This window comes from Poecilia formosa, unplaced genomic scaffold, assembly GCF_000485575.1.
Source record: "Poecilia formosa unplaced genomic scaffold, Poecilia_formosa-5.1.2 Scaffold572, whole genome shotgun sequence".
NCBI lineage: Eukaryota > Metazoa > Chordata > Actinopteri > Cyprinodontiformes > Poeciliidae > Poecilia > Poecilia formosa.
The window spans coordinates 123,993-136,210 of NW_006800511.1; the positions used below are offsets into that span (position 1 = coordinate 123,993).

At 44.5% G+C, this 12,218-nt stretch overlaps 2 protein-coding genes across 2 annotated transcripts in view; both read right to left on the bottom strand.

Annotated features, from left to right (window-relative positions):
* Positions 1-7,177: 7,177 nt before the first annotated feature.
* LOC107834278 (protein RNA-directed DNA methylation 3-like) lies at positions 7,178-8,197 on the bottom strand. The gene is made up of 2 exons (XM_016665346.1): positions 8,128-8,197; positions 7,178-7,709 (listed from the first exon to the last, which is right to left on the bottom strand). The coding sequence occupies exon 2, from the start codon at positions 7,707-7,709 to the stop codon at positions 7,191-7,193; it is 519 nt and encodes a 172-aa protein (XP_016520832.1). The 5' UTR covers positions 8,128-8,197; the 3' UTR covers positions 7,178-7,190.
* Positions 8,198-10,146: 1,949 nt separating this feature from the next.
* The window catches only part of nicn1 (nicolin 1), a 6,095-nt gene continuing 4,023 nt past the window's right edge, over positions 10,147-12,218 (bottom strand). The window contains exons 4-7 of the mRNA XM_007540897.2: positions 11,186-11,299; positions 11,020-11,088; positions 10,826-10,930; positions 10,147-10,439 (exon numbers count right to left, since the gene is read on the bottom strand). Of these exons, the coding sequence (XP_007540959.1) occupies positions 10,398-10,439; positions 10,826-10,930; positions 11,020-11,088; positions 11,186-11,299 (330 nt within the window). The 3' untranslated portion in view covers positions 10,147-10,397. The remainder of the gene's footprint in view (positions 10,440-10,825; positions 10,931-11,019; positions 11,089-11,185; positions 11,300-12,218) is intronic.

Sequence of the window (12,218 nt, forward strand, 5' to 3'; positions counted from 1 at the left end):
GAGGAAGAGGAGAGGAAGAGAGGAGGAAGAGGAGAGGAAGAGGAGAGGAAGAGAGGAGGAAGAGGAGAGGAAGAGGAGAGGAAGAGAGGAGGAAGAGGAGAGGAAGAGGGGAGGAAGAGAGGAGGAAGAGGAGAGGAAGAGGAGAGGAGAGGAGAGGAGGAGGGAGAGGAGGAAGAGGAGAGGAAGAGGAGAGGAAGAGGAAGAGAGGAGGAAGAGGAGAGGAAGAGGAGAGGAAGAGGAAGAGGAGAGGAAGAGAGGAGGACCTGGTCCCAGTCCCGGTCCCTGTCCTGGTCCCTGTCCCGGTCCTGGTCCCGGTCCCTGTCCCGGTCCCGGTCCCTGTCCCGGTCCCGGTCCTGGTCCCTGTCCCGGTCCCGGTCCCGGTCCCTGTCCCTGTCCTGGTCGGGTTGTTCCTGACTTTCAGGTTTTTAGAGGTTTTTTAAATCAACTTTCTATTGGTTTCCTGGTTTCCTCTTTATTATTAACAAAATATTCAAACTGGTCTTGTGTGTCAAAATGTTACAGGAAACGATTAAAATCACTGGAACAAAATTATTCTGACATTAATTTTCCGAGTAAATTAATGTCTCAGAAAATAGCGAGTATTTAGCTTACTCGCTACACATGTAGTTTGGAGAATAATTAATTGGTTAACTAAACTAAATATTAGTTTAGTTAACCAATATTAGTTAAATGTAAATATTTTGTTTTCAAATTAAATATTTAGCTTGAAACTGCAACATTTAAAGTTAATTAATAACATGGTAAAAATATCTGATACTGAATTTGCATATTAGCTTCATACTTAGCTCTGAGCTAGCTGAATATGCAACAAAACAATTAGCTAACTATTTAGCTTGATAGTTAAGTATCTAGTTTGAAGCTTTAACTTTTATCCATAAGATGTTACTTTGAAAAATAAAAACACATTTTTCTCTTGCCAGGCTAAAAAACAGAATTATTGCTGTTCATTTCTGACTGTTTAACCAAAAACAACCCACAGCCTTTCAGCAAAGTCTCGTTTCTTCCAGGAAATGTCAGGTCTGCCTGTTCCTGGACTGGGTTTGGTTGAGTTAAAATAAATATTTCAGATGGTTTGGGTGGCAGGTGAGGTTAGAGGTCAGAGGTCAGGGCATGCCAGCTACCAACATTCAAATCTGACCCGTGGAAAATGACAGGCTATATCAGAAACAAGTAAAAACTAAAGGAGCCGTTTTAACCTGGCAGGAAAACAAATCAGAACAACCTTTTAATGTTGGTGTATTTTATTCACATTGAAGCGTTCTGCGATAATTTAACAAACTGCAACTAAAGTCAAGGGTTCACAGGTTTGTAAGCTGAAAGGTGGTGGTGGAAAACACCTGATGGCGAGATGTTGGCTAACGGCTAAAATTAAACATTTTCTTTAATATTCAACAGAAGCTACAACGCTGCAGGAGCTCCAATATAACAACAATATTCATGATGTTTGTTTTCCTGTTCATTCAGCAGATTAAAGCAAACACAGTTGGACTGACTGGATGAGGAGTCATTAATAAAACACTTCATGAATATCATTGATACGCTCATGGAAACAAACTGATGATTCTGCAGAACTCACCTGGATGAGCCCAACTTCTCTTTATTCATCATCAGCTTCTTATTATTAAATGTATAAATAATCATTTGAGTCGGCTGTTTCATTGAATATTTCCTTGTTTTTCTATAATGTTAAAATATTTTTACAGTTCTGCTGGTTTCTGGTTCAGATAAAAATCAGGACTGGATTTTTAATGTTAGGATCGGGATTCAGGGAGTTAATGTCTGGGCTTTAAAGGAAAAGATTCGGTGAACGGGTGAATTTTGAACCAAGGTCCTGTTGCCATGGTGATGCAGTCGGACTGACTTTAACCCAGCTACAAGCTCCGCCTTCCCAACGGACAGGTTTTAAAACTGTGACGAATGAGGAGGAATTCAGATCAGCATCACAGCTCCAGTACAGACCAGCAGGAACTGGGCAGGAAGGTTCATTAATATACATTTCTGTTCTGTTGCGTAATGGTAAAAACAGCAAAGACAGAGAAATCCTCACAGACTTCAAGCGGGGAAGCTAACTAGCATGTTGCGCAGCTGTTTCGCTGGGAGGAGGAGTTATTATGCTGCTGACTGAATCAGTTATATGTTTAAGTGTTTTAAAGGCTGCAGGGGGAAGTCACCGTTAATATCTTGCTAAACATTTTCCTTCACTGACTGAATGCAGGAGAAACGGAGGCTAATAGCATTCTGTAGCTAAGCTAACAGACAACCACACAGTTAAACATCACTGATTAAACAAACAGCCAGACTTACCATCAGTGACTGGTGGCTATCTGCTACAACAGCAAACCTCTGAAACGACATAAACAAGTGAAAGACCATAGACATAATATAAGCTTATATTATGTCTATGTGAAAGACGCCGGAGCTGCTTCTTCTGTTTTTACGGTGGTTGGAGAGCAACGTATTGATGTGCATTACCGCCATCTACTGGAGCGGCGTGTGGACCGGGATGCTGAATGCACATCACCCCCATCCACAACCAAAAAGAAAAAACAACAAAAAAGCAGTAAGCTAGCCACGTTTTTCCAAAATAAAAGGTCGTTTTAAGGACGTTAATTTCGTCCAATCAGGTGTGGCGCTTCAGAAACGCCTTCCTTTGGAAACGTGAAACTTTGACTTCAGACGACTTTTCACAATTTATGGCTGACCAGAAATACTAAATATGTCACAAATATTAATGTAACATATCAGACAGACTGTGGAACGTCAACATTTATAAAACATGAGAATTAAACCAGAATATTGACGATACAGAGACAGCAATGGGCATGACACAGCGCCCCCAGAGGTGAGCACAGGAATCGTCCTAACATCCCAGCTCTCTTGTTTTTCTGGAAGTGATTCTGATCAAATAAACTGAGCAGAATGTCGCGCAGTCCAAACTGCTCATGAGAAGCCAAACTGTTGGCTTTTAGACTTGTATTTATGACATTATTTGAGTAATTCTGCAGATTTGTGCTGCCAGAAGAGGGAAATCTGCACCCATCGTGTTGGAGTTTCTCCATCCTTGGCGGGATCTGAGTGATCCTGCAGCATCAAACACTCAGACATGACGTCCTGCCTGTAAACCCAGCAGCGGTGACTGATTACATCTCTTTCCCTGGAGGTTTGGATCACTTTGCTGCTCCTCACAGCAGCAAACATGGAGCTTCTCATCTCCTTCCCTTCATGCTGCTGCATTTTAATACGCTGGAAGTGCGAGGCGCTGCGCTCTGACCTCAGAATCTCTAAGCAGGGAATTGATTGATTATGCATCTGAAGTGCTCAAACCAGATCTGACCACATGCAGATCTGAAGCACTTCTCCTCTGACCGTCCGACCTTCACTGATATGCATCTAAAGTGGCTGCAGACGAGGAATCAGGCCTGCAGCTCCATGCCAGGCTCCATTTCGCTTCCTTAAATCACGGCGGCGCTGCCAGTCAAAGTGCTCTGTTTGCCTCGTTAGCATGGCCGCGTGGGGCTTTCATCTGCAGGAAGACAAGTCAGACATGAACGTGTCCTCCATGTGCAGCAGGCGTTACATCACAGAGCAGAGGGTCACGCTGCTGCTGAAGGTCAGAGTTCATTCCGGTTTGGGTTTGGTGATGCTGCTGAGGATCTGGATGCCTCTCAACATCATGTTGAACATTATATGTTCATGTTCATTTTATGTGACACTGTCCCTTTAAGGCCCGCCTTCTTTATCTGAACTTTTCACTCATTTCTGTTGTGATGTGGTTTTTACGGTGAAGAGCTTCGGTCACTTTAGCTGGTTGTTGTTAAGCTAAATCAATCAGTCAGGAGGACTTCCTGTGTTCTGTCCAATCAGAGAGCAGAGTGGACAGACGTTGACTCCGCTGGTCGTCCTCCAGCAGCTGGACTTTAATCCACTTTGTGGCCCACTGGTACCAGAAGAGCGGCAGCTGCTGCTGCCTCCACACTCAGAGCCGCTCAGACATGAACCCAGACCCTTCTCCAACAACTACTTAGTCAATTATCTGCTGCAGATTCCAGAGGACAGGAGAGAAAACAGTCAATCAAGTGAATGATCACATCTCTGAAGAGGAGTGGAGCAGAGGAGCGGAGGCAGACATTAGGAGGCCCCTGGGGCCGCGGCTGTTACAGACGAGTCAGAGACTCCCTCCTGCAGCCGCTGAGCAGCAGCGGCTGCAGGAGGGAAAAGCACTGCGGACTTTTAATCACGCTTTAATTTGCTTGGTGAAGATGAATCAGATAAAACATTATTGGAAAAGAGATTTTAATCCCAATCTGCACCGGATCAGGATCCAGGCAGGGCGGAGCCTCCGAGGAGTTCAAAGGATCTCCGCTTTGACTCCCAAAGCGAGAAAATCTGTGAACTAATTAAAACCCATCCAGGCGTTGGCAGCAGGGCCGATACGGATGTAGGAGTTTTATCAAGACGTGGTTCCATCTTCACAAAACTGTTTATTCCATCCTTCTTTATGTAACTGATGGTATCAGCCTTCAGGTTCTGGTTCTGCTCTGCATCCAGAACCAGAACCGAACATAGAGAAGCAACATTCAGCTTCATGCAGTTCCTTTAAGTCCAGACTGGGTGGAGCTGATCACAAACACCATAAGTGAAACATTAACGTAAACACATTTAATAACGAGGATTTTCATGGCACCTATCAGAATCTTTACTGGTTTCCTTAGTTACTGACTGGTTTCTTTTTTGACTTTTTATTTTGTGTTTTATGATGTAAAACTCTGAACTGCCTCGATGCTGGACGTGTGTCACAGTGATTAGATCCCTACAAACACAAACCCTGCTCCAACATTCCCCTCTGGAAAGTTCATCCTTAGGACAGAAATCATAAAGAAGTGTGATTTATATCACCAAACTGCAGACGGTAACTGTATTTTAAAATTTATTGGTATTTATTGATGTTTTTATCAAATAAACATAAACATTAGCAAAGCTATGTAAGGGCGGATTTTGGTTATTTTAATAATCATTAATTGGAATTTATTGTGTGACAACGTTAATCAAAATTCTTAGAATAAATTTATCACGATAAACGGTGCGATAAACGATACGATAAACAGTGCGATAAACGGTGCGATAAACGATACAATAAACGGTGCGATAAACGATACGATAAACGGTGCGATAAACGATACGATAAACGGTGCGATAAACGATACGATAAACGGTGCGATAAATGCTCTCCCCTGGTTTTCAGTGCAGTTTACTTCAAGACTTTGCTTCAGGACACTTTACAAAATCTAATTCCAATCCCAAACACTTTAATCCTGGTTATCAGAGGATTAATCTCAGTTAATTCTTCAAAATAGTTTTAAAAGTTTCTAAGGGCTGCATGGTGGCGCAGTTGGTAGACCTGTTGCATTGCAGTAAGAAGGTTCTGGGTTCAATTCCCAGCCCCGGGGTCTTTTTGAGAGGAGTTTGCATGTTTTCCCTGTGCATGGTGGGTTCTCTCCAGGTTCTCCGGCTTCCTCCCACCATCCAAAAACATGACTGTCACATTAATTGGTTTCTCTAAAAAAAGAGAGAAGCAAAAAGTCGGCAGCAGAGATTTGATGATGGCAGCATCAAGTCAGCCAATCAGAACGTCAGAATAATTCTGATGGTTCTGGTCGAGTCAGAACCAGATATTTAAACTCTCCAGCAATTTGTTCTTTTCGCCTCCATCAAGTTCAGCAGACCTGACAGCCGGGAGTCCTCCACACTTTCAAGTGTCTCTCTCACACACACACACACCCTGACCACCACGTCTCAGAATCTGGAGTGTAATCCAGACGTTTCCTCTGCTGGATTACGTGCCAGCAGCTGTGGAGGAAATGCTAACAGGAGGAAACCGTCGTCAGGACGCAGAAACATCCCAACAAAGAGCTGATACTGACGAGGAGCAGCTGGTCAGGGACAAACCGGATTAAAATGAGCAGAAATAAATCAGGAAGCATCAATTACACTGAAAAACAGGAGATTCCTCTGAAACCAGCGTATCGGCGTGTTCATGTGTTCATAAGGTAACTCATCGCTGCATGGAGACGCGCTGACAGCAGGATGACCTGATGAACAGACAGCAGATTCATGAAGCTGCAGCTTCTTTTAATAATCTAAAGCAAAGTCTGACAAACTTAGAAACATTTCACCAAAGTGGGCGGAGCCAGGAACCAGGAGGGGCGTGGCTATGTGGGGATGGGCGGAGCCTGTGACCAGGACAGAGAACCTATATTAATTTATCTACTGTCGCAATAATTAAGGACTTTTCAGAATCGAGAGACTGTACTTCTGTTTTTTCTGTGTCCAGAGCGATCAGCGGCTTCCGTCATTAACCCCGCCCACTTCCTGCACTTTGCTGTCAGTCAAACGCTGTTCATCAATGCTTCCTACTCCGGACTCACCACCAGGAGGCGTGGCTCTGAGTGACAGCTTGAAACCTGAACCAGGGCTTCAGCTAAAGCCTGGAACCAACAGGACGATTCAACTGCAGCAGTTCCCAGTTCAACCTGAGGAGGGCAGCACTGAGCAGGCAAAGTAACGCAAAAATAAACAAATGTACAAAAATGTCAAAATTCACAGAAACATAAAAATAGAATCCTAAACAATGCATTCAGACAGTTTAACAGTAAAACGTTGATTTGGGATATTTTTCTGTTTCTGTTGCAGAAAGTCTTTTCTGAGCAGAATGCTGCAGAAGCTGCAGATGCTGCAGACATGCAGGGAGGAGCTGCATGTTGACTCAGGCAGCTGCAGCTGAAGAAAATGCTCCTCCATGTTGCTCTACGTGGGTGGTGGCCCCCTGCTGCCCCCCTGGTGTTTCGGCCCCTGGGCTCCTCCTGCGTTTTCTGCCCAGCTGGAGGAAATGTGAGAATAATGTTGCATCTGGACTCAGGTGTGTTTGTGGTTTGGCTGATGCAGCAGAATCTGCAGCTTCATGGTTTCCTCCTCTTGTGCTTTCAGGGGAAACTGATCTGCTCTTCCTGCAGACTCGGAGCTCAAACCGCTCATGTGGGATTAGAGCTCCTGAAACGTCTCATTTCTTCCTCTCCCCTTTGTTTTCTGCCTTTTCATGCTTGGCAGCCCAGCAGTTTCATCCTGATGCTTTGGGTCGAGTTTCCTCCTGACTAACAGCTCAGTGTTTCTGCTCAGTGGCGACTCTTCAAGAAGCTTGGCTGAGACAGATCGGAGGCCGAGTGCTGCTCATCGACTGACGGCTGCTGAACTCCAGGTCCATCATCAGCGGTCCACATGTCACAGGTGTCTCCAGATGTCCCCAGGTGTCTCCAGATGTCCCCAGATGTCTTCAGATGTCCCCAGGTGTCCCCAGATGTCCCCAGGTGTCTCCAGATGTCCCCAGATGTCCCCAGGTGTCCCCAGGTGTCCCCAGATGTCTCCAGATGTCCCCAGGTGTCTCCAGATGTCCCCAGGTGTCTCCAGGTGTCTCCAGATGTCCCTAGGTGTCTCCAGATGTCCCCAGGTGTCTCCAGGTGTCCCCAGGTGTCTCCAGTTTCTGCGTTTTCACCGATCTGGACATAAAAAAGCAGAACTGATTCTCTGAATCTCAGGATGAAGCTGATGGTGAAATGTGGAGGAATGTTGACGCGCAGGTCTGATGTGAGGAGCAGCAGCGCCACCGTGTGGTGACTCCCGGAAATCAGCTTCATCTGCAGCAACAGGAGAGAATCAGAATCGGGTCTTGCTCTGATCAATACCTGGAAGAATGAAAAAATATAAACCAGTGTCTGATGAATATTTGATTAAAAAAAGAAAACAGTGTGAACTGATTCGGTTCTGCTGCATCCAAGTCACTGAGCGGGTTCACCGGTCCGGTCCATTTCACAGATTCCATCTTCACTGCAGCCGTCAGACAGAATCAGTAACATTAAGGATTTCACTGACATTTCTTATTATCTGAGAGCTGCTGTCATATTTTAACAATAATAACAATAATAATAACCACCTCAGAATAAATTCACAACTTAAATTCGTGTTCAAAAGATGAAAAGGTTTGGAGATTTCAGCGGCGACGCCCTCTGCTGGTGGTACCTGGAACAGCAGTCATGAGGTTTTACTGATGCTCACCTGGGTTGGTGTCCATCACATCCAAACAGCATCTGGTTTAAATCCGGTGGTTTCTGCAGAGACTCAGGATTGTTCCGATTGGTCCAGATCAGATCAGCTGCTTCAGGTCCATCACTCGTTTTTAGGGTCAGAATCTGTTTTTGTTTTTTTTCACAGCAGCGCACACATAACCACAAATAAAAACCAGGAAGAAGGTCTTTAGGTTTTGGAACTGAATCTTTAGTCAAACATTCAACAACATGAAAGTTTAACTGCAGTCATTTGTCCCTGGTCGGTAGTTTGTTGGATAATTCCAGAAAATGTTTGGACGCTTCATGTCTAAACGTTGTGAACTCACAGAAACTGTTGGACAAATCGGCATGAACAAAAATCTACATTGCAGTAAAATGTGCATAAATATACATAACATAAAATATTTCAGTCGACAATAAAAACCTACAAATCACCAAAACTCGACTGAACACAGAAATCTGACTCCAGTCAGTGGTCAATGCTTTGAATCCAGGAAATGCATGAAGCTGGTTAAAGTCAGACGTGACAAAATGAGGATTAATGGGTGGATGGAAAGTCGTCACTTCCTGCTTTTGTTGACAACAATAACTGCCCCTTCACAGAGAACATCCTGGCATTTTGTCCAGAAGATAACTGTAAACCTGTAAAGTTTCTGCTGAGTGAAACTCGTCTCTGCAGTTATTCCAGTCACAGCATGAAGCTGCTCTCTCTTCCTGTCGGTGCTGGAGCGGCCGGTGACACGGCTGTCAGACTCATCTGAATAAATGATTCATGACTCCGAGGTGAGGAGCTGCAGCGGCGTCGCTCAGCGCGCTGAGTGATGAGATGTTAGAAAGATCAAATCAAAGCGAACGAGGAGGAGGAGGAACGACTGCAGGACTTATGAGAAAGAGACGAAACTGCACCGCATGAAAACCAATTCAGCTGCAGACGGACAGCGGCTGCGTTCCCGACACGTCTTCTGTCAGGAGGAAACAACACCGATGTCTAAGCTGCTGACATGTTGTTCATCTGATGAGAACATCTCCATCAGTGGCAACTGATCCTGTCAGGAATCAGAATCTGTCTGCGTTTGTTGGACCTGCAGCCATGATGGACCGGAGACGGTCTGGCAGAAATGACCCAGCTCGGTTCGAGCAGGAAGAGGAGGAGCTTCAGGAAGCAAACCGTGATGTCACGGTGACCTTTGAACTCAGAACAAGCTGAACTCCCTGACACCTTCTGTTTCTGCTGGCAAAGCAAATCGCATGAATTCAGTTAATGAATCTAGTAACTGTGTTTTCTGGCCAAAAGAAAAAAATAAAACCTTTATTCTGATTTTATTCAGAATTCTGCAGAACGAATCCACCGGATCCACAGACCAACACCGACTGCTGGACGAGCAACCAGGGCCAACAGGAGGGTCTTTGTGGGGACTTTCCATCGACTTCCAGTCATTTCTGAAGCCTAAACCTGTAATAGAAAATGTCAGGTGGTAGAAACTCTTAACTTTCAGAAATAAGTAAAACAAAGAATCAGTAATCGTAACCTGAGAGTAAAAATATGTGAAATAATCTAATTGAGTGGAAAACTGGAGATAAAATGTTTCTTCTTTTTCTTCATCACTTTCATCCTCCATCAAACTGCAGCTTATTTTCTCAGATGAAACAGGTGTGTGGCTCCGCCCACACCATGACGTCATCAGACTTGTCATGACTTCGTCTTTGGATCAGTTCTCAGATTTCTGACTTGATTTACTGTTAAATATCGACAATGTGGAGGATTTTAAAATTCATCTTGACCCTGAAAGTGAAAACATAAATATCTAAGATTCGACTGGATTTGCTCAAAAAGAGCAACATTAGATATTTTATGCTGAAACAAAAATCTTTTATTATGTAAATCAGTGAATCATTTTGGCTTTTCCTCATTTAGGATCCAAATGTGAAAAATGGATTTAACTTGATCAGTTTTATGATTTTTATTTGTCTTTAACAGCCTGAATTATTAGTAACACCAAAACAAACGTGGAAGAAAAGATAATTTATATTAAAGAGGAAAAAATGACAGAAAATAAAACCAGCAGTGGATCAGGATCAGGACTGAAGTCTGAGGAGTTATTCTGCTAAACGTTTGGTTCACTGTTCTTACGTTGACACTGAATTACATGTTTCGTGCTGTGATAAGATCATATAAGATGACATGAAGTGATAAACCAGCAGGCGGCTTCCTGGTGTTCTGTCTCCACACAGGAAGTGCGTGTTGCCCTGAAAGCCGCGTTACGTCAGCGACAGCAGGTTGATGTCGTAACATCCGTCCACCTGCAGGAACACAAAACACACAACCGATCGTTTATTTCCAGATTCCTGTTTCTGCCAGGCTGTAACCGAGCTGAGCGTCACCAGCCTGCCGACAACCCAGCGCTCACCGAGCGGCTTCAGCCTCGCACGGCGGCACAGAGGCGTTCCTCAGGGATCTGTGTTTGGATAACCTCTGATCAGCTCTTATTTCCATGCTAACCACACAGTGAGGTCTGGTTTTACAGTAACTCTGGAAAATCCAGTGTTCTTATAACAGTCCTCTCAAAAACGTCATGATTTCATGAGGCTGTTTGTTTACCAAAGCGAAACATTTCAATATGGAAAGTTGTTTTCAGTTTGTTTCCCAGGGATCGATACTTGGAGTTGACAGTGAACCGGAGACTCACATCGAAGCGTCCGATGGAGGCTGTGGTCTGGTTGGTCTGCATGACCTCGGTCAGAGCCCACATCTGCTGGATGCTGGAGGAAACGGTGTGCGGGTCCGGGAGGCCCTGCAGGACGTCCAGCAGAACACAGACCAGATGAAAACCCTTCAGAGGTTTCCATCAGGAACTCAAACTGCTTGGGACGGAGCGCATACCTCCACATCAGGAAGCTGGTCGACCAGAATCAGGTCAGACAGCCAATCAGAAACCACCTTCTGGGGCTCCTGAACCAGACAAGAGGAATAATAATAATAATAGATCTGCTTTTCTTCTTAACAACTTACATATAACTCATACAGAGAGGAAAACGTAACGACTGACCGGCTCCATGTGGGGGAATATTTTGATCTCCTCCAAGCTGAAGGTCAGCCAGGCGGACGACGGCTGCCTCAGGATCAGCCTGACCGAAACCACGTGGTCTGCCTCCACCAGCATCTGGAGGAGCACAGAGTTAGCCAAGAGTTAGCCTGGAGTTAGTCTGGAGTTAGACTGGAGTTAGTCTTGAGTTAGTCTGGAGTTAGCCTCTTGTCCTGCAGGAAGCATTACTTCCTCCGTGATATTACTCAGTTTTGATCAGAACTGGAAGAAAAAAGATACACAGGGAAACTGCAGACCTCAGCTCTCTGAACAATGACTGGAGTTCTACTTGGAGAAATGGGACTGAAGAAGATGAATTTCCAAATTAGCATTTCAAACATTACAGTTTGTGTGGGGAGTTTTAATGTTTGTTAATGTCCAGGTTACAGTGAACGCAGCACGACAGAAAACTAAAAACCTGTGGAGACAACAAGTCAGAGAAATTCACTAAAACAGATTATTTCAGTTCCTAAAGTCTAAAGACGTCTGTCTGTCCATCAACCAATCAGCTGGCAGATCAGTCAGTTATTAACATTAATCACTAATGAGCCACACTGAGCTTCACCAGATATTAATGCTGCTCTCACAATAGATGACAACACTCCGTTATTATGGCACAACGATGGAAACATTCATCTTAGTTTCACTGTGGTTACTAAGCTCAGCTGCCTGAATGAAGCTTCAGACAGACGTACAAAGAGAGGAAGGAAAAACCTCAGCTACAGGTTTAAACAAAGCTTCTCACAGGAAGTCGAACAGGTTTTAGCTCCGCCCCTCTGACTCACCTGAGGGGAAACAGGAAGCAGCTCGTAAAACGGAGACGACCAGATTCACCATCAGAGTAAACCGACTGCTTCATCTGAGTAAATCCAGCTGCAGGACGGAAATAAAAACACACAGAGAGGGAGGGAGCCTTGACCGACTGAGATTCAGCTTCACTCAGAGACAAAATGGCTTCCAGATCAGAGGAGGATCTCTGCTGTCCGGTCTGTCAGGA

Excerpts from the sequence above, each read along its gene's own strand:
- LOC107834278 (XM_016665346.1), bottom strand. The coding sequence starts at position 7,709 with ATGAAGCTGATTTCCGGGAGTCACCACACGGTGGCGCTGCTGCTCCTC.